This window comes from Coturnix japonica, chromosome 1 (assembly GCF_054131305.1).
Source record: "Coturnix japonica strain WE chromosome 1, WE-NBRP24, whole genome shotgun sequence".
Classification (NCBI taxonomy): Eukaryota; Metazoa; Chordata; class Aves; order Galliformes; family Phasianidae; genus Coturnix; species Coturnix japonica.
Window position 1 is genome coordinate 105,850,697 of NC_140663.1, and position 21,714 is coordinate 105,872,410.

General features: G+C 35.2%; 1 protein-coding gene across 12 annotated transcripts in view; it reads right to left on the bottom strand.

The window, feature by feature from the left end:
* Positions 1-750: 750 nt before the first annotated feature.
* The window catches only part of GK (glycerol kinase), a 37,272-nt gene continuing 16,308 nt past the window's right edge, over positions 751-21,714 (bottom strand). For 3 of the 12 annotated variants that reach the window (XM_085549703.1, XM_085549709.1, XM_085549768.1), the window contains 12 exons: positions 21,065-21,132; positions 19,441-19,483; positions 18,683-18,763; positions 16,583-16,661; positions 14,613-14,709; positions 12,873-12,957; positions 9,966-10,086; positions 8,754-8,897; positions 7,675-7,755; positions 6,090-6,176; positions 4,075-4,145; positions 3,021-3,188 (listed from right to left, as the gene is read on the bottom strand). In XM_085549703.1, coding sequence (XP_085405829.1) covers positions 4,102-4,145; positions 6,090-6,176; positions 7,675-7,755; positions 8,754-8,897; positions 9,966-10,086; positions 12,873-12,957; positions 14,613-14,709; positions 16,583-16,661; positions 18,683-18,763; positions 19,441-19,483; positions 21,065-21,132 — 930 coding nt within the window. In that variant the 3' untranslated portion in view covers positions 3,021-3,188; positions 4,075-4,101. The other 9 variants (XM_015885156.2, XM_085549758.1, XM_085549779.1 and 6 more) reach the window with 5 other exon arrangements.

Sequence of the window (21,714 nt, forward strand, 5' to 3'; positions counted from 1 at the left end):
TACTGAATAATAACACATTACACAAAGCTTCTATGTTGACATGGTATTTAAAGGATTTTTGTGTTTGTTTCTGACTCATACAACCAATGTTGATGCATGGAACTACAAATTGTGTAAAGACTATGGATGAAAGCCATATCCTTGGTATAATTAAGCACCAGCAGATATGTAGGATACAACTGGGAGCTACAAAGAGACAGAAACAAGAACCTGGCAGGCATGCTCCATAAATGCTCCCTTCACATACATGCATTCCCTCACGCTTCTTTCTTAAGATAAGAGAAATAACTGCATGATTTGAAATAGTGAAGCCAGCAGTGGTTTCTACATCATGAACACCCTTCCACCCTGGCTAATAATGGATTTATTTGTAGCACTTACCAGAGAACACTATTAGACCATGGGCCATTTGGCCTAGTGGTCCATCAACGTTGTTTGAGATCATTGGCACATACCTGCATCAGGTCTGTGCTCCTTTTTGCTGTTTCCCTCACATCCTCTTGCTTTTCCCTCAACACGGAGGGACTTAAGGAGCTGTGAGTCATTCCTAATCCAATCCTTGACACTGAAAAGAATACTGAGAGCAGAATGGACTAATGGATGTGTCTTAACTGTATATTTCAGCAACCTAAGGCATATGTCTGTGATACTTAAACAAGGGCTTTGTTTAATATGCCTCAGCATATACGAATGTCTCATGCAATAAACATTAGTGAAAATGTTTCTTAAAGATAATGTGTAAGAATAAACTGACAGTTCAGAACAATTTATTTATGGTATTTTAATACCAAGTAAATGCATTTCTCAAGTAAGAATTTATAAATCTGGCAATTTATAGAAAAAAATAAATCACAGCTTCACAAAAAGCTAACTTTCAACAGTTTGCTCCCCCAAATCCCCAACACACAATTTACATTATAATTCAACTGTTGGTAGAAAGTTAACACCGGTGTGAAATTCTTAAAAAATATTTGCAACAGCAATTGAAAATAAAATTATGATATTTACTCAGTGAAAAAGTAATAGGAATTATGTTTCCCAGTAAAGGATATGTCAGAAAAGCAGCAAAAAATCCTCCTTATGTGCTACCTTTCTCCCTGCCAGATATCACTGGCAAAGGCAGTAATCATTGCCACATTCAGTGTTTTTGGCAAGAAGTCATACTCAGAAGTCCAGTGTTTGAAACATGTTCTGTCCTCACCCTGTGTGCTCCAAAGGTTGCTGTTATTCCTGATCCTTGGTGCAAGACCAAATCGGTGACAGCTCAGAGAAAGGTAAGAAGTATAATGATTTTCCTGTGGGTTCATGTCCACTCTTTCTTCACCTCCCCAGTACAAACTGGAAAACCCAGAAATTTTAGTTGCTACACCTCACATTTGGGTACTTACATGAGATGAGGGATTTGAATGTTGGAGTTATATTTTCACCTGTGCACGAAAACCCCATGCAACCACAGAAGGAAGAATGTTCCTTCTCTAACTTAATTTAAAATCACATTTTCAAAGGTCATTGAACTTGATAATAAAAAGGCAATTCATATGCATTAGATATTAAATATATTGTACAGTCCTAAATATCTGTGCTATCCACTGATTCAGACACACACATATTTAACTTTTTTTCTTTTTAAAAGCTAAGATCCTAGTTGTAATTTAATGAAGAAGAACTTTTTAGAGAGTATTTTTTCAAAGACAAAAGTTTCTAAGAACACATACACACACACTTACACACTCCCTTTAACTCCTAGTGCATTTAAACACATCTTCGTAATTTGTTTTGAAATTCTCCACGTTGTTCACTCATTGATCTTTGCTCTCGTTCTAAACCGATCAGTGACACTACACAAGAACGCTTTTCCTCTGGTCTATCCAATAAGGCTGGCATTTATCACGCTGTTGGTACAATTGTGAAAGCTGAATATTATTGCCTCACCCCTTTACCTGCGGAGGATTTAACGTTCTCCAAGTGGACGCAACTCATTTTTCGCTTCTGTTGCCTGCAAACTCCAATGGCCAGTCTCAGGCGCCAAGTGTTTACTATCCCAAAGCCAGGGTTTGGGGTTGTCTCTGCAGATTTTGTGACAACTTGCTGTTAAAACTACAGACGTGGAAACTGAGAGGGAGATTTTGGTCCCTGAGATATACTAAATGAGAACAAGAATAAATCACCAATATTTAATTTGGAGTGGACTCTCTTGAGGGAAAACTATGTTAGTGTCAGCTTTCAAGAGTTTAACAGATAATCACTAAAAATACCCTTAAATCAGACAACAGAATGTATACAGTATTGGTCAAGAAAAGTAAATTAGAGTAGTTTTAAGAGTTATCAGTTACTGATAACTACAAATATGTCCTGTGAATAGTGTGCTGTATCAAGTTTGTCTTTAAGAACAAACACAAAAAGGTGAGAACAAGAAGCATGGCCTTAACCAAAACATCTACTTACTCCTACCTCTTTAAATGTACAGTTAAAGGACTTGGTGTCTTAAGTACTTATATAAGGCAAATTGACTACAATTCCCAGAGGCCAAACCAAACTTTCAGACTTTTCGATTGATGAAGTCAATAGTGCTCTGCGTACCATATCGGTAACCCTTTCATTGCCAAACCAGTGGTAATGTTTCTTACCGACAATACATTTTGAGCTAGTGTTTGGAGAACGTCTACCACCACTGAGGGTGTTTCAGAACAGAGGCGACTAAAACAAAACATCTTTGGCAACCACAGACATATGAGAGATAATTCACAGCAGCTGGAAGAATAGTAAGACTCTTATGAAGTCCCATAGTGCACCATTCACTTTTTGCAGTTTGTTGTATAAAGTACCCAAACGTTTGAAATTAGCTATGAAGTTGCAGGGTTGTTTTATACCAACTTTCTCAAACAGTGTTAGGGCTTGTGGAATTTGAAAGGGTGATGTGAGATAGTCCACACAAAGGCCTCCAGTGCAGTTGGAGTTGACTGGGAAGGGAGCAGAGAAGTGAAGGGTTGAAGACTTAAGTTTCAGAGTACCACTTGGACGTTGCTCAAGGATTGACAACAGATATATTCATGAATGAATTTAGTCACACAAGCAGTATCATCACACTCGTGGTGGAATCTCTTCAGACAAGAAAATCAAATGAAACAAACAAACAAACAATTCAGCTGCATCCAGAGAGTCCATTAAGCAGTCTCATTTATCTGTACCTTAAATAAGAAAGAATATCCATTAGTAACATAGAAATTACTCTGAATTGTTTTTAACACACTCTAACACAGCTGAGCTATAGGAAGAACTCAGTATAACCATCTTCTATTTTCAATTAAATCAATTATAAATTGAATTATGCAAATATAAATTAGCACTCTGTGTGTATGAGAGAAAAAAATGCACTAATAAAGACGGGTAAACTTTTAACAAGTAGAAGAATTGAAATAAGGTACACTTAAAAAATGAGCAGAGAATAAGAACTTGATAACCCAGATGCAGCATGAGATCCCATTTATAGCCAATCCTTTGGTTTCAGACCTCACTAGAGAGGTGATAATTTAAAAGCATATAAATGCTTTTCTTTCAATTTGAATCTAATAAAAATTAATGCCACATTCAGCTAACCCTCATCTCTCACAGAAAGCAAAACAAAACCAAAACAAAAACAGAAAAACACCAAACAAACAAACAAAAAGCCAGCTATAGAATATGCTGAAATGTCTCAGGTATCTAGACCCAAAACACTTAAGAGAATCCTAAGGATCCCAGCTGCTCCGTACAACTTATTTTAGTAGCTAAATGAAGCAAAATACTGTCCCCTTCTCTACTAGGGGAAAAGAACGAAGATGATAAAATAAAGCACAGTAACTGATCTGATTTTGACGTAACTATGAAATACAGTGTTGTTCTTCGTATTCAGCCATCAGAGGTGCTGCACGAAAAAGCAGTTAGTTTAGCAATTCTCTAAACAGGTTTTTGCCACGTTAGTGTTCTCTATTCTGCCACAGCAGATTTCTGCTTCACATTTCAGCAGTTGTAAAAGCATGGCTCTGACCTACAGAGGCATGTTCAACAACAACGCTGTTGCCATGCAAGACTTACTGCTGTTTCAGCACATGAAGGATGAATTCAATCCTCAGTAGATTCAATCCTCAAACTTATTATACTGATGACTGTGTTGGAGTTCCATTGTTTTGTTAAGAGATAAAATGTAACAAGTTAATTAATGGAGTCACAGTACAGAAGTTAGAAGGAAAGTCTGGTCAGCTATTTCAGGCATTTAAAAGCGAAAGGGTATTTACCACAGAAAATGTCTCAGGGGGACGCAGCCTTGCTTCAGTCAGCAACATAAACGTAACATACCATGTTCTACCCGAACTACACAGCTGAGCAAAACTACTACTCGTGGGTATCATTGTTAATGCTACTCCTATTTAGATACCACCATTTTTTGAAAAAAAACCCCACAAGAGCTGGAATTTTCTTGCAACTTCTCCTGCTCCAAGCTTTCCATGTGGAAATAAAACAAAATACTCAACAGATACTGTGTGAAAACAAGGGTAAAAAAGGGTTCTGAAGGCCACTGTTTGTTGAGATGTTTTCCACTCGTGGGTCTTAAAGGCACATACAACCTTAGGGAGAAAAAAAAAATCTGCTTTTTTTAGAGATCCCACAGTGTAAGTTTAGATACATATGCAGGTTACTGATTAGTTGATTTTAAAAAGCAGTAATCCCAGAATTTCAGTTGCCTATTTGCCCATTTAATATGGATCTTCATATTAATTCAAGCATCCCCATAGGATCCTCATCTAGAATTAATACTCAAGTTGCTTAGTTCAGCTTGTTAAAAATTTACCCACTTATTCATGGATGGCTTTATGTTATATTTCATACTCAAGACTGTTCTCATTCGCAGATACAGTCCACAGTTAGTAAATCAATGTCATTGTTCAATTTAATTTTTACTCAGCATTTGTTTAGCTTTATTTTAGTTCTCCTATGAGCTCAGACAGTCTCTTCCATGCAAGGTAAATTACAACTGAGTGGTTAATTCAGGCTGAATTGAGTAGAAACAAACACATAATAACAGCAGCATGCCAGAGTTCTCAACGGCCTGTTTAATAAATACCCCATCCCCCCCCTAAAAAAACCCCAAATAAATCAAACTAAATAACCACCCCTAAACAGCCACCTAGCATCAGTGGCTGTACTGTAAAATATTGTCCTTGGAAAGATATTCTGAAACAGAACAACAAAGAACAAATAACATCATCATATAAACTTCTTTCTCTCACCAGATGAGTATCTTAATGCAATGTTTCATTTCTGGCATAAGCACCATAATCCATATTAAGAACTTTCTTTTCAGTAAGTATATTAATAAAGTTGAAGATGCATCTTCATTGCATATGCACACACAGTCCCTATACCCAGTTTTTGGAGGTTTAAACCCCAATTTATTGGGGTTTCTTCTCTTTATACCTAATCAATTCATTTATCCACCAGAGTAAAGCACTAAAAGGATGTTCTATAGATTAAGCAGATGTAGGTTTCTAACCACACAATAACTCCAAGGACAGCAGAAAACAAAGGGTTACTTGAAGATAGGTTCCAAGAATAGAAGTGAAGTCTTCCCTTTACTTGGACCAGAGCCTCAGAATAATTAAAAAGGTTATGAGAAGAAATACAAGACAAAGGATGGAACCTACTTCTAACTGCAATGCATAATAATGCACTTCTAACTGTAGTGCAGATAATGCAAAATTCTGCTAGGTTTCTCCAATCTATATCTGTTCTATAAACTGTATACAGTCTGTATAGTTAAACAAAGGCAAGTGGTAACCTAATGTTTAAAATCCATCCAACAACTACGAATTACATGGCACGTAAAGATGAATTCAAGATGGTATTCACTTTGTTCCCTTAGGCATTATATGACTAATTAACACCCTTAAACATTTGTGTGCATGAACAACAAAAAAGCATCATTTTTGCTGAAAATAAACAGTGGGAAAAAGAAAAAAAAAAAAAACAAAACAAGAAAACAAAAAACAAAACCCAACACTTAAACTAGTGTAGATAGCTTTTTAAGTGATCTAGTTCAAATAATAACTAACCTGAGACGAACTTTGATCCGATTAACATTATCATGCTACACATAACAAAAAAACCCAAAGGCAGACTACAGAAGATACTAGTGTCACCTGATGTCATCCAGGGGAAGGTGTTTCCAGTCAAGCAAATCAAAAGAGAAATATATATATAAATTGCAATATTTGTGTTAAAAAAATCATATGAACAGCAGAAAGTAACAATAGCAGTGACATTTGTAGAAAAATTTAAAAGTTCATGCATAACCCCCCACAATAATTCAAAGCAGGATCTCAGCAGGAGATAAAATCTAAATTCTACCAGCGGAACTATCTAGGTTGAGCCCATTTTCCAGTATTATTCAATCTTAAATGCTCCAAGCAGGCAAAAAAGCAAAGTTTCAAAGCAAGATCTAAGAAAAATAACACCTTTTGCCCCAGTGTTGAAACAAATAATGACTGAGGTTATGTTCTGATAAACATAATCCTTTTCTAATTAGCTGAAGAACTAGTTCAAATTTCTGCAAGGCAGATTTTCTAACCTTCAAAAGAAAATATAGATATATAGATAAGATACACATCAAGCACTTGGGATTTCTGGAAACGTAACAGACAGTTTAGATATAAGGTGACTAAATCATATTGCAAAGTGAATCTCCTCAGTCATGCTGCTACATATTTCCCTTCCAAACAGCTTTCAGGGAACTGTTTGTATAAGCCTGATGTTAAATCAAATATATAAACCTATACACAAAATTTTAAAATATTTAGCTTCAGTTTTCAACAACAATGCAAGAAACTTTATGAATCTTGAAGGCTGCAAGTGTGGGTTTTGGGGGCTAGGTTACATTTTCAAGATTCTTTACTTAAATCTCTTAGTTTGAGTAGTTACTCCAACAAAACTGAAATGAAAGATAAGGCCCACAAATTGTGTGCTGTAGGCTGATACAGGCCTGAAAACTTAACCTGAAATAGAGCTTAAATATAAATTCAAATCATAGATCAAAGAAACCAGCAAGTTTTATTTAATTGAAATCTAACAGACAGAAATGAACTGTACTTCAAAAGAAAGATCTTCCTAGTCTCTCAAAAGTGTTTGTAAAGTTCTATATGTGTGAGCAATAAGTCTTTGCAATTCTTCACTTTATGATAACTTCCTACTCTTAGTCCTTGTGGGTCAAGCAGTTTGTGATGTTGTTATCAGTTCCTCTTTTATATGCGGCAAATAATAAAGGCAAAATACAGCAAGAAAAAATACTGGATGAAATATCTCTTTTGCAACATGAGTAGAACAAAGTTTCCAAAAATCCTGCATCATCTCTTCTTTTAGGTATGATTTTTTTTTTCTCTTGTAAAACATCACTATTCTGTGAAACTCACAGTTAGATTTAATGCCCTCTGATTCCAGAAGCCTGAAAGATATTGCTTGTATCATCATTTCAAGAGGAAGAACTATATTCCTGCTTTGTTTCCAAAGTGTTTTTAAGTAATAATTTTCAAAGCAGTGTAATAATTGATGAATGGTAGGTATGGAAAAGGTCACCAAACTCAAGATAAATCACCTAGCCTAGCTGACTAATTAATATTTGATCTGCCATAATATTTAGTTTACCATTTGAAGGAGCTTCAGATGTTTCCCAGCCCATAGATTTCATCACAGCTTTCTTCCATCTGGCATAGCGATATTCACTTTCTGATATTGAGAAAGAAACAAGCAGAAAAGTCTGTTAGTGCCTATGAATTCAAATTTAAGTATTTAAGCTTCAAGGACTACACTATTGGCTTTTCATCCTTTTCCATAATACAGTTTTTCTGCTCTAAAAAAGTACTTACAAAACATTATTTTGAACATATTGTGTTAAAAAAGTAATACTTAAAACAATAACAACAACAAAATCAGTTATGTGCAGTAAACAAAAATAAACTTCAAAAACACTTTTCTGAATGTTCAACAGTTAGAAGATATACAAGTAAGACAAAATGAAACAATTGCTATCCATGCAGAAGCCCTTCAGAACTAAAAATACTGCTCTGAAGTAGGAATCCTAGCAGTAATTATAGTCAAAATGGTAGGACAAAATTCTGCACAAGAAGTTAAAATCTAATTGAAAAGACAAAATGCATTTATCACGCACATGGGTTAATTATGTCAAGTATTCTCTTTTTGCTTCTGTAAGCACATAAGAATGATGAAAAAGTTAGCTAAAACCTTGATCAGTGTAGGCTTCTTAAAGACAAAATGGGAGTTGCCCACAAATACTTTGTCCTTTCCAAATCTGTGAAAACACTTAAATTCACGAGAGCTTTATGAGACATTCTTCTCCATTAAAAAAAACCTTCAAGATTTCTTTGATTTCCTTCCTGAAAGTCAAAAGCCGCTAAATGCGGCACTAGGTACTGAGTTCCTTTAAAAAAAGTAAAAAGAAAAACAGCTCAATCAAGTTTTGTTTTAACCTTTTCCCAATCCTACTAGTCAAATGCTCTCTACTAGACAAACAGCTCTAAATGATCAAAACAGCATGTGGAATGTACTTCCCTAAAACGAGCACTACAAAGCCAATCTTTAACATTTGTAAGTATATTTACATATAGTTGTTTTTATATGGATATGTTAGAATGCAACAAAAAATAACCCGATCTGTTGAACATTAAACAGTTTACAGATTCTTAGAGTGTATTCAAGGGTTTTACCCTCTGGGTTGATCTGTGGTTCAAATCGTTCACATGTCACTGCTGTCAAATCTCCGGGATTCAAACTCCAAACTCCAACTCCTTCTGCAGCTCCTGCTGCCATAGCAGCTCCTAGAGCTGTTGTCTCAGGCATTGATGGCTTCACTAAAGTAAATCAGAGAGAAGGCCATGATGGTTTTTAACTGAAAGTCAGATGACATCAGAACTAAAGACTTATATATATATTTATTTTTTCCATAACTGCTATAATAGCTTCCCTTAAGTTTACCAACTGCAAACCTCATTTTTTTGCCATTCACGTAGTTATTAAGTTAGTTTCAACTATGAGTCTTCCAACTCTTAGAAATAACTCAGATCACAACTTCCCTCAATACTGAGTCATGCAATTGCTCCCTTTCATATCATGTGTAAGGCTTCTAACCTCTACCAACAGTTTCTTCAGCATGCTTCTGTTAACACTAGGGTTATTTTGTTGTCCTTTCCCTCCCTAAAGCAGTAACCAGTGGCAAAGTTATCCATTTTTTTCTCACAGTCAAGATGTTTTGGTATTACAAACAGTTTTATTTAGAAAAGGCATCTTAAAACATGTTACATGCCAATACTTAATAGCTTGTTTGCTTTCTACTGTCGCTATGGAAGAACATTCAGCCCCCAAGCTATAAATCTGTGCCATTCTCTGTTTCACGTAGAGTATTCCTTAAAAGCTGACCTTACTGATCATGCCCTTTCAACTGCTAACATTTTAGTATGGACCTTGTGCATTATATATTATCAAAGGCAAGCTATAACATCTCTATTTACAAACTTGCCAATACCTCGCTATCACTGAAGTGTCTCACATGTTCATACATAAAAGCAGAAGAGGTGAAAAGCTCTGACTGATCTCTGTCCAAGACTCTCAAGGTCAGCAGGTCAGAGTTAATTATTTCATCAGTTTCCAATTTGTCAGAGGGTTAGAATTTGGTACGACAACTTCAGGGTTCAATAATATCGTAGCGCTATAACATTTCAACACAAGAGTCAACGATGTTCTAGAAAAATGAACCTCAGCATTTGATATAAGACCTAACAATCTTTTCTGAAAAGAAAAAACATAAAAAGTCCATCACTCGCCACACTGAGAAGAGCAATCTGAATGGCCCTCATTAGCCATTGTGAATGAATGCTGTTTTAAGCTTTAAAAAGAAAATAGGAGTTGTAATTTTATCTTACCTACTGGAATACAGAGGATGTCTGACTGGAGTTGCATGAGAACTTTGTTATTGGTCATTCCTCCATCTACTTGCAGCTGATTTAATGGTATCCCACAGTCCTTGTTCATTGCATCTAAAATCTTAAGTGTAATATATGTTAAGATTTAATTGCAGAAAAATCCATGAAATCCTCAGAATGTAAAATATTGATAAGTCAACATACGCTGCAGTGTTAAGCAGATAATTCTCCCTCCCATATACATCAAAATGGCAAAACAGAAGCAGTAACAATGCATTCTTGTTTCACGTACATCAAATGCATTTGATTTATCACAGAAATCCTATAGCTAGTCTATCTTTGCTTGTATGGCCTGAAAAGAACATTGAAAAAAAGCTGGTAATCACTATGAAGTTTGTTAAAACTAACAAGAAATGAAGTACATAGAATTACCCTACAATCATCTAAATACAGAATATTGAGTTTTAGACAGTTTTGTAAAAGTATTAAGTCAAATGGCTCACTTATATTTTTGCTGTTAGCATGTAATTCTTGATAAACAGGCAGTAACGATAACAGAATGAGTTTCTCTTTGTCATTTTTAATTTATTTGAATTAAAATAAAAAAGCAAAAATAAGTGTGCTTTTCTCAGCTTTAAATGACAAAGTAAAATACATAAAACACAAAAAAGGAAACTAAATGCATGTTACTGCCATTCTGTACTTCACATGGCACTCAGTTATACAGCTCTTACTAGGAAAAGTTAATCTATACAGAAAAACAAGCGGGCTTGTAGATTTTTATCCAGAAAGTAAGCCAGGAAGGAACCAGAAGTATTGGCATGAGATAAATAGTAGTTAAAAAGAAGGTAAAAGGTCAGTTTTTATTGTGGCAGAAACTACATACAGGCCCGCACATTACATTTACATTACAAATAACCTGGAAAATAGGATAAACAACAGATCATGAAAGTCTGATGACAGTACTAAGTAATACTACTCCTCACCATTTGTTTCCTTTCTGTGTACCATTTTACATTCAGCTATGCTGAATTTCTCCTGATTTTCTCTGCCATTCAGAACTTCCGCAGTGCCTCATAATCTCAGATTAACATATACTGTTGAAGGCTCCAATTTATGATAACACATCGATTTGTGAGACCATGCTGAATAATGTGGTGCACTCAGCAGAGATTAAAAAAGTGAAAAGAATGCTAGAAACGCGAAGGTGATGAAGGAACAAAACAAATCATGATCACGCTGCTGCTATTTCTATTGTAGCGAGGTTAGATTAAGAGCACACAGGTAAATTGTGTCTAATAACAGCTGTGTGCAGCTCGCAGAAAGGAAAAATTATTTTTCTACAATGCTTTCTGAGAGAAAAAAAAAAAACACAACAAGGGACATCCGATTGCACAAAGGAGGAACTTTTTGGATAAAAAAGGAAAAGAAAGTGGACGGTACAGCAAAACAAAACAAAAATACCCCAGCCAAATTTTGAGAGTATTCCTGAAGGACAGGGAAGACTTCTAGTTCAAGCGGACTTAAAACAGAATAACTTTGTTTCTGATAAGACAAAGCTAAGAGTATGTTTCTGAAAAATGTATGCTTTATTTATATCACTATGACTTAATTTCCTAATTACTAAATTATTAATTAATTTACTAATGTACTGAGTACTTCCAGAGACATAATAAGGCACTTCTCCACCTGTGACACAAGCACATTGACTAAGGAATGAAGTGCTAGGTATGTCCAAACCACTAACTTCACCTTCAGCTTGAAAAGATTTTTCCCCTCCCTTCTACTATGAGCCACATGCTGTCTCTTGTTGTGACATTTGCTACAGTCCTCTGCGAGGCAGCTGAGGTCATTAATCCAGCAAAAAAACAGCTCAGCAAAAGAGGGATAATTTTTTGCTGGAAAGTTCACTGAGCTGTCACGTGAGATGGAATGGATAGGAGGAGGGATAAGGAAAGAGCGGAGCAGACAACAAACTAGGTTATCACTTCAGTTGGCTGTAATTTTAATTTGACTTCTAGTATCAGAATTAAGAGATATAATACTAAGTTCCTTTCATGACTTTCTGAAGACTCAAAGGGTGTTAGCATAGCTTCAAAGACATCTGCCTTGCTAAAGTTTCTGGCTTTCTTTTTCCACAGGAGTATTTCTTACTTTACTCATTGTTACAAGAGAAATAAGAAGCTGTTTTCTCCCTCTTACACAGTGTCAGGTGCATACTATTTTAAAACAAATTATGTTTACATAACATCATCTTAAAAGCATGAAATCTTATTAAGGTTTGACTCCTACCCCATGACTTTCATTTTGTCTTATACTTTTACAGAATTCAAGGAGCATAAATTGATAGTAGATGGTGATAAAAATATTTTAATGCTTACAACATACTGATACCGTGCTCTTTGATTTGGTTGAAGGATTAATTTTGAGTTTGAGAATTTAGTTTTGTTTTTGCAGAATGGTGGCAAAGACAATTAGATGTGTTGTGGACAAGAAGTGAATATGGATTTCCCTTGATATGTCTCCTGCTCTTGTGTTCGGAAAGTAACATCAGTCATATCTGTCAGAGCACAGAATATAGAACGTAGTCTTCTAATCCTCCATTCGTTTTGGCACTGCCTTCTCTTTTTAAAGTTTCCCTGTCCTACATCTCATGATATTCACAAAATATGTTCACCTTATTTTAAGTGTTGAGAAAACCATAAAAATAATATACTGTCCAACCAGATCATTGTAGCTAAGTTTACAGGAGCAGTTCTTCAACACAAGCATCATGTAAATTAGCATACAAGTGTGGTATGAAGCACCTGATTTTCAGTCTACCTTTTTAATCCTCTCTTTCTGAAGACTCACAGTTACTATTATCATACTAGTTTACAAAGAATTTAACAACTAATTTGCTTTTACCTCTCGTGTTTGGAAGCAGACTGCTTCTAGTGCAGCAAAGGCAATGTGGTTTTTGTTTGTAAACTGGGTAAGGCCACAGATAATACTGTTCAACAGAGAAAAAGAAAACCAGCAGTTAGAACATCTTTTCCATAAAATACTTCAGACTTAGGCCATTTAATTCACAGCTCATTCAGTTCTGTCATATAAGGACTGCTTTTTAATGCTAAAAAGCTTGTTTCTTTTTAACCTGAGTTCTCTTACCTCTGTAAGCAGCTGTTTTCAGTGTTCAATCAACACAATTCATTGCCATAATTTACAAAGTTATTGTCAATGTGCATGCATAAGGGGTGCATATTCACTCACACACACATAAATTTGAGTGTTCTTCCCTTAAGGAATGTGTGATCTAGGATAACTTGTATATAAAAATAGTAGCAGTGGTCACTAAAATCTTAATAATTCTCTCATGCTTTCAGTTCTAAAGGAAAAGCCCAGCTGTGTATTTGGTGCTGGATACATGCAAGAACTGAGATATTAAAGGACATTTAGTTACCACCATTTCAAAGATCAGCTTATGGTAGTTAAGAAGCTAAGCACTGTGATCTAAAAAATTGTTAGAATACCTGTGTCAGAGCTTTCTTGTTCCTTAAGTACTAAAAGCATTCAATTTCTAAGTACACAACTTCCAGGCCTTGGGAACCTGATATTCTTAAAGATTTCTTTTTTCAATTTAGTAAAGTTTTTTTATATGTTTTATGCTTCTGTGACTCTCATGCAATGCTCTGATTCCAGCAACAGCAGACAAGCTCACAATAGCAGTAAGGAACTACTACTTCAGAAGGCTACTACTTCAACTAGTAAATCTAACTAGTACTAGACTGTTAAGTCTTCACAAAAGGAAGGGATTGGAAGACATTACACTGACGAGTGTTTAACAGACAGAAATCAAAGAGGAAAGGGAGGTGAAATAGGGAAAAATTTAGAAGGTTGAGTCACTTGACATAATGAATGCAACAGCTGTGGGAAAGTGAGCTCTGAAAATCACAACTAATTACTTAATTTTTCTGCTTTTGTTGCCCCACAGTTCACAGGTACACAGTACCAGAAATGCGTGAAGTAAAAAAGGCTGGCTCTTTCTGTGTCATGAATCACAGAATGGCCTGGGTTGAAAAAGACCACAATGATCATATAGTTTCAACCCCCCTGCTATGGGCAGGGTTGCCAGCCACCAGACCAGGCTGCCCTGAGCCACATCCAGCCTGGCCTTGAATGCCTCCAGGGATGGGGCATCTACAACCAATCCGGGCAACCTGTTCCAGTGCAGCACCACCCTCTGAGTGAAAAACTCCCTCCTAATATCTAACCTAAACCTCCCCAGTCTTAGTTTATGAATGATAAAACTATCCTTGTGGGTCCCTTCCAACTCAGGATATTCTATTACTCTGTGATTCTGTGAACTGTCCTCTGTAAAGCACAACTTTGTCAAAGTGTTTCCCCCCACACCCTTCCTTTTTTAAATTTTTAGAGGTGGGTGGAAGGATCATTGGCTGAGTCAGCTAGTTCTTGTACTTTGATCATTAGCAGTTGCTGTTTTGAACAGATTAAATACAAAGGAAAAACAATGGTTGATTGATGATGCTCTAGAGAATCAAGAAAAACAAAAACAATGAACAATTTCTCATACCTGAAAGGACTACTGTTAGTATTTGTAAAATAATTACATTTTCCTTCAAAGGTGGTGCTTATTCAGATCCTTACCCCCTTGCACTGGGTTCCCAGTAAGGTGCATAAAGTCCTGAAAATGCTGGCACAAAGTAGCAGCCATAAGAAGTTCCCGCTTCTGCAGCCAGTGTTTCTAATGCACACACAAACAGTCTTTACTTAGCTTTTCACAGCTACACCAGCGATAACTAAAAGATATATAACACTCAAAGATATTATTATTTGAAGAGAGAATATTTATAGTATGTTAGGTAGTTACAAAAGCAATCAAGTCATTACGATTAGAAAACACAACTAACTGGCCATCTCCTCATCTGTAACATGATGTCCACTTGCAATAATATGGACAGAAGATGGGGCATAGGAGGCTGTGGTAAATGTAAAATCAAAAACCAAAATGATTTACTTTACATTTTGACCTAGATTCTTTGAGGTTTTCAAAGGGTATCCTGTAGGTAAAGAATTCTACCTTCAAAGCTTTCCAAAAGGTCACACTTGTATTTAAGTCAAGGCAAGCATGTAAAACTGGATCAAGACCAAAGGGATTTAAGAACTAAATTCCCATTAATTTCAAATGGATTTAGAGTCCTAAATTCTTATCTTAAGAATATAATCACACGGCCAACTACAAGGAAATATGAAGTTTCTTAATATCTGAGTAGTAATTCCAGATATCTGAACTCCCCAATATTAAAACATGTAATTTTAAAAGTTGTATTAAAGCATCCAGCATGACAAATAAAGTAATGTTAGTGCTCAGCTCCTTCCTATAACAAGTAAAGAAAGTCTATTTTTTCAGCTTTTGAAAATTTCTTCTGTTTGCATTGATCAAACAATAGCAACAGAGATGAAAGTAGTATAGTCAAAAATTATTTTTCAATTGGCACTTTCATACAGAATCCACTTAAAGGAGTGAAGGAAGGGGGAGACCATTTTCAAAGAAACAGGAAACGATGATAGAAGTCCCACAAGATTTTAACATCAATGACAAAATCAAAGTTCTTGAATCCCTGACCTTTCAGAGGTCTAATGAAACTTATGAAGCCAACAGGTACCACTCTGTTTCAACAACATGCTAATTCTGGTATTCTTCTGTATACAAGTAGAAGTGAGAGAAAAGCTTTCTCATAGAAAAACAGATTGTTCTGAATTTCTGCTTAGCTTTAAGTCCAATCTGAATTCTATTTTTTCCCTACTTTTAAAAAATATATCAAAGTATTTAAAATTTTAATGAATTGCTTTTCATTCCTAAATCTCATTATATCAACCACTTTGAAACTGCTATAACGCATATGTTTGATGTCTGGTGTATTTGTAGTTACTGTGTTACACACCAGCTTGTTTTAGTTCAAGCAAAAAAAATCAGCAACACAAGTTCTAAAGGAATTGCAGCCAAAAAAGGCAGCCCAAACAGGTACCTTCCCAAGGATGGAATGGGGCTTTCAGCAAACTGGTCTAATGGGAAGTGTCCCTGCCAATGGCAGGAGGGTTGGAACTAAATGATCTTTAAGGTTCCTTGATTCTGTGATTACCCACCATTCCTTTAAGAGACAGCTTTGCAAACTGAAGTTTCTACTTCAATGGATATGAATTCTTTTGCAACAATCATTGTAGATTTAGCGCTTCAGATTGTCACGTTTATGACAGCAAAAAATACATTTGTTGGTTTAAGATCCAATATGTTTTGGGTTTCATAACAGTCTTATATACTCTTGGCTCTGGAAAACTGAATACTGTACAAATATTGCAAGTTCAGCATCTTACTGAGAATCTGCTTGCTAGGGAAAGTTGACAAAGGCTTATCTTAGTGATATGTTGTATAAAATATCAGTGAAAAATATAAATAAACAGGGGCTGCACAGCAAAATGTATGCATCTTTCAGCTCTTCTTAACTTGAATATTTTGAGTTTCATTCAACAATAACACAGCTGTCAGAATTCAACAACTCATCAAGCAAGTAAAAAAGAACTCTTGAAATTAACAGCTGCAAATTGCAAATACTCACCAATTTCCTGTGAAGTTTGAAGAATACCTAGGTTGTCCCTCAGCCAACGAACTACGGCACCAGCTATTGCAACTGACCCCTGAAGAAAACAAAATCACTACAATTACATGCAATTTTCTCCATGGAGAGGAGCTGCTTCCTAAGCAATATTCTGGGTTCCTCTAATTTAGGGACAAAACTAATTATGTCTAGGGTCTAAATACAAACAGCCAGAGAGACAGAAAATTTAGTCACTTTCATTTGACACCAAAAGTCCTCTGTTGCCTCAATAAACATCCCTGAATGGTTCCATCAGATAATTTGCATGCCTCCCATCCCACAGCAAAAACCCATTTGGGTTTCTATACCAAGCTTCGAGTGAAATGGAAACAGCATTATATTCTCATTATAAACCATTGCTAGAAGGAAACAGAGGTGTTTTCTAAACAGCTAGCACATACAGTTAAAATATACGGGTTTAAATAAAACAAAAACTTGAATCCCTATTTTTCACTCTAGAAAGTGTCTTAACCATGGCATTATTCTAGTACAGATGTAGGAGTAGAAAGAACACAGTGTCTTCTGGTGAAGACATTTTTTTCAGACATTATCATTAAAGATGACAAAGAAGAAAAGTGTGCATAAATGTTATGTGAGCATGTAGAAATAAAAGTTCCAGTTCTTCCTTCAAGGTCTAAAAACAAACCAGACCTCTCACACATACATACAAAATGAAAATCCCAAAGTTGCCCGAACATGGCAAACACAACCTCCCACATCCTGGTAACTGTATGTCATGGTTTTGAAATTTTTGCTATTGGTATTCCACATCATGACATCATGAAGAGCACAGAGAAGAACTATATGTCCCAGAGGACCTCATGGTCAGAGAGGGAAACACGTCATGGAAGTGATGCTCACTCTTAATCTCTCACTGACTAGCAGTGGTTGTGAGTGTGTTTACAAGCTGTGGCGTCTTCAATTTCAAAGTAGGTTTCTTGGTTTTTGGAAAATTCTCTCTTATCTTACTTGATTTATTAGCCTCAATTTCAATTAGATTGTATAATATTGTGTTATCTTGCATTTCAATATCATAGTTAGAAAAAATAAATTTTCCTCCTGAGATCATTGCCACTGCTCTGTTTGTTTCCTTGAGCCCAGCTCCCATCTCCCTACCCCCTTTCCCTTCCCATTTTTGGGGGCCGGGGAGCCCATGGGCCTACTGCCCATCTGTTATGGACAGAGATTGATCTAGATAACTCTGTGACACTGTAAGCCACAAATTATTTTTCCAGAGAATAAAATCCTGTGTGTTGTCTTGGTCTGTTCAACATGGAAAACATAGGCTCTCTTCAAAAGCTCAATGGTAGCAGACAATTCAATATGCATTTTTAAAAAATAACTGTGAGATCAAGCCCACAAATAATAGAAATGGAAGAATAATTCTACTGATCCCAATGAAGCAGTGGTGACAAACAGTTGTTGAGTTGTCCTGTGCTTCAGAGGCAGAGTTTTAGTATGATGAAACTTAGTTATAGGTAAAGTTATAGGTAAAGTGTGATTTCTTACAGAATTTGGATATACTCACAGTTGTGTGGAGAACTGAGGAACTAAAGGAATTGGAAACAGGCACCTATGTTTTAGCAGGTAAAAAGAGCTTAACTGTTCGATGTAGCTTGTCTCAGAAATTTGGCTCAGACTTTTAAGTTTGAAGTAAAAACCGTTAGAATGAAATTAAAAACAGAAGATATCTAGTGACGCATTTTGTTTTGCCAGAATAGCTAAAAGACTTACTCAGTATATCCTCCTTTTTAAACTCAATCTTGGTCTATTTGTTTACTTAGAACATTTATGAAAGATTTGAGACTGTGGAAATGAAACAATCTTTCAGACATCATGCTCAGAATTCAGAGTAGAAATTTTTTTTTAGATTAAGTGATCTAGATTGGAGATAAGATGGCCAAAACCACACATAAGCCTTGAGGCACAAAGCTATATCAAAAAGCCTTTTTAACTTCTGTGCAACTGAATGGTTTCACTGGAGATAACAGAAAGATCCCAAAAATCAAATGTAATCATAATCACGTATCAGTATAAAAAGGAAGAAAATATTTTACTTACTTCTAATGCATAACAAACAGGTTTGTCTCTGCCCAGTTTGTAAGCTATCGTGGTTAGAAGACCATGGTCAGAAAACACGGACTAAGGAGGGTAAGAAGAAAATAAAAAACACAGGCAGAAAATATTTACTTAAGTACATGCAAATGATTTTTTAAAAAAAAAAAAAAAAGACAAAACTGAGAGGGAAAATATATATATATATATATATATATATATATATAGTAAGTTTAAACAAAGTAAATTATCTACATAAACAGGTGAGATAAAACCCTTGAATTGCTGGTGTTTTAATTTTAATCTTCATTTGCTGCCCTGGATCTTTCCAGACTTTCTATATCAAATAACTGGGGGATTTCAGAAGATGTAAATGTGAAGTAAGCCAAAGATATACTTTATTTATTCAGCTGGAACTACAGAGAAACAAATGTGAAAAAACAAGGAATAAAATAGTCAAGACAAGAATAGAGCATGTAAGTAACACAACACTCACCATTTTTTGAGTGAGTTTAAGAATTATATACAAGGGAAGAGCAAGAAACTTGCTATGAGAAGCTCACTTGCAGCTAGGAAAGAAGAGTCTTACTGAAACACCTTAAACAAACTATTACTTTCTGTTCTTTTTTATTTCAATAAGCATTTTGCCTTACCTCAAGCAATACAATTACTGCTAATAAGTTTCAGGTTTATTTACAGTTATACTTAACTACTTAACTGAAAATTGCGAAAAACATGTGAAAAATGAAAAAAACACAACTGACCTTCTGACCTGTATTGCACAGCAAGAAACATCCTGTTCCATACCTATCCAGAGATCAAAGAAAAGTTAAAACTAGGTCATTTAAAAGATAAGCAGTTACTGCTGTTCCTGAATCCACGACTCCCCTACGGAGAATCAAGATATCACTTTTTTTTTCCCCTCAGAATTTATGTTACCATTAATGGATGATGAAACCATTCTCACACAGTTTATTTAAATGCAGCCTGAGGCTGAAAAATCTGGTTCCACACTTTCTCTCTGATCATTTATTGTACAGTACCTATCAAGGAGCAGACAGAGCTGAAAACTGAGTACGAATTCCTCTTTGCTGGCAGTGTTTACTTACTTCAGTTTATGCTGATTATGAAAGCCACTTTATAAAATAAATATTTCACAACTTTTAAACTTTTTAAACTTTTTAGTTCAAACTTTTAAAGGTGAAAATGCAACAAACTTTGTTCCTGTCACAGATTGTTGGTTTTTTTTTTTTGTAAACAAATTCAACTTCTAAAAATTGCATGTTTCTCATTTGAAACACTACAAGTATATGCACGCACATGCATACAAAAACATAGTTTAACAACATCATACTCTGTGCTCATTTATTCTAACTAATTAAGAATTGGTTTTTATGTAATACTCTGAAAATCCAAAGCTTACAAATAGTAACAAGAAAGTCTTAAATTATATTTGTAGAATAAAAAGGACAAAGTAGTGTAACAAAATGGCTAGAAATCTCATCTGATTTTTTGGCTCTAGGTGGATATTTTTCCAAGCATCTCTTATTTTATATAAATATTTCTTATAAAAGTGCTTTGTGACAAAATTGCTCAGAAGCATGTTTGTTTTAACAAAACTAACTTTGACTTGTGCAAACTTGTAAATTGACTTGTGCATAAGTATAAAAGATAACTTAGAGGTTAATTAGCAACAAGTATAGATTAATGTGTAATTACATCTATGAAAGTCCAATGCTGTGTATATATCTAGATTCATTAAAGCAAGAAATAGCAGATGAAACAATAACTTAAGCATTGAGCTTTTCCTCAAGTAAATATTTGATTACATTGCATGCCTGATTTAACTGATTAGCTTTTTTAAACAAGGGAAACTAAGTTGATGAGAACTGGGGAAAAAATCAGATTTAAAATTCCCCAATGACAGAGACACAGAACCAAAGCTAAGCACTTCAGCTTAAGTGATCTTTCCCTATCTAGCTGTACTGTGTGGTTTTTGTCATTGAAATCTATGCAATCTTAATTCACATTGCCTGTATTTGTTTTACTTTAGACCACACAATTTAAGTTACAATAGCAAATACTTTGCTCTGTGTTTTGGTGTATCTTAAAATTAAAAACTTTAAATTAAAATTAAAAAACACAGATATTTTCTCACAGTGACTCTGTTCCAAACTATACATCACAAACCATTATGCTTTAATAACTCCAGTATTTTATTTGGAAGTCAGGACACTGTTCAATTTCTAGATCAAAGTTGAAAGGTACAGCTGTAGTTATGTGGTAACTACAAAAATATTTGTCATTTAGCTCAGAAGAGAACATAATGCTAAATTTAAAACAGAGCAGTGACCTACTGTTTATCTCACAACATTCACCATAACCTACGTGTTTTTTGCTTGCCCATCTTGGAAGCACATTTGCCCAACAAGAGCAGCAGACTGGTCACCTAAGCACTGAAAAAAAGAATTATATTTTTTAGCAAATGTCTGCATATAAATCACATTCACAGACAAGTAGTATGAACAGGTATATTTAACTATAGCTCTAGCCTATTAGGAACACACAGCGAATTGAAAGTGAGGAAAAACCTGTAGAGATAACTCTCTTCCCTTTGTAAGAACTGTAAACAAAATGTGTCATGATCCTTGTGGTAAATAAAAAATATCAAAATTAAAATTTATTAAATGTGTGTTGTGGGAAAAAAGATGAGAATCTTCCTCAAATTTCTGGATTATGTATATACTGAATCCCTTTTACATACAAAGCAGAGCTTGGTTCCATTCTGTAATGCTATTCATTTCCTTAACGATTCTCAGTTTTCAACATAACTACCTATATGCATTACAGTTGACAGCTGTATTTCCACGGCCAGATCTTAACTCCTTCAGTATTAATTCAACTTCAAAATTCATTTCATGTTAAACATGAAGCTAAATAACATGGAAACCAACAACTTTCTTTGTATCAAGATTCACTCTTCTTAAAGATTTTTGCAGTGGAGTTACATCTCGATCTAAAATTTGAGTTAAAGAAGT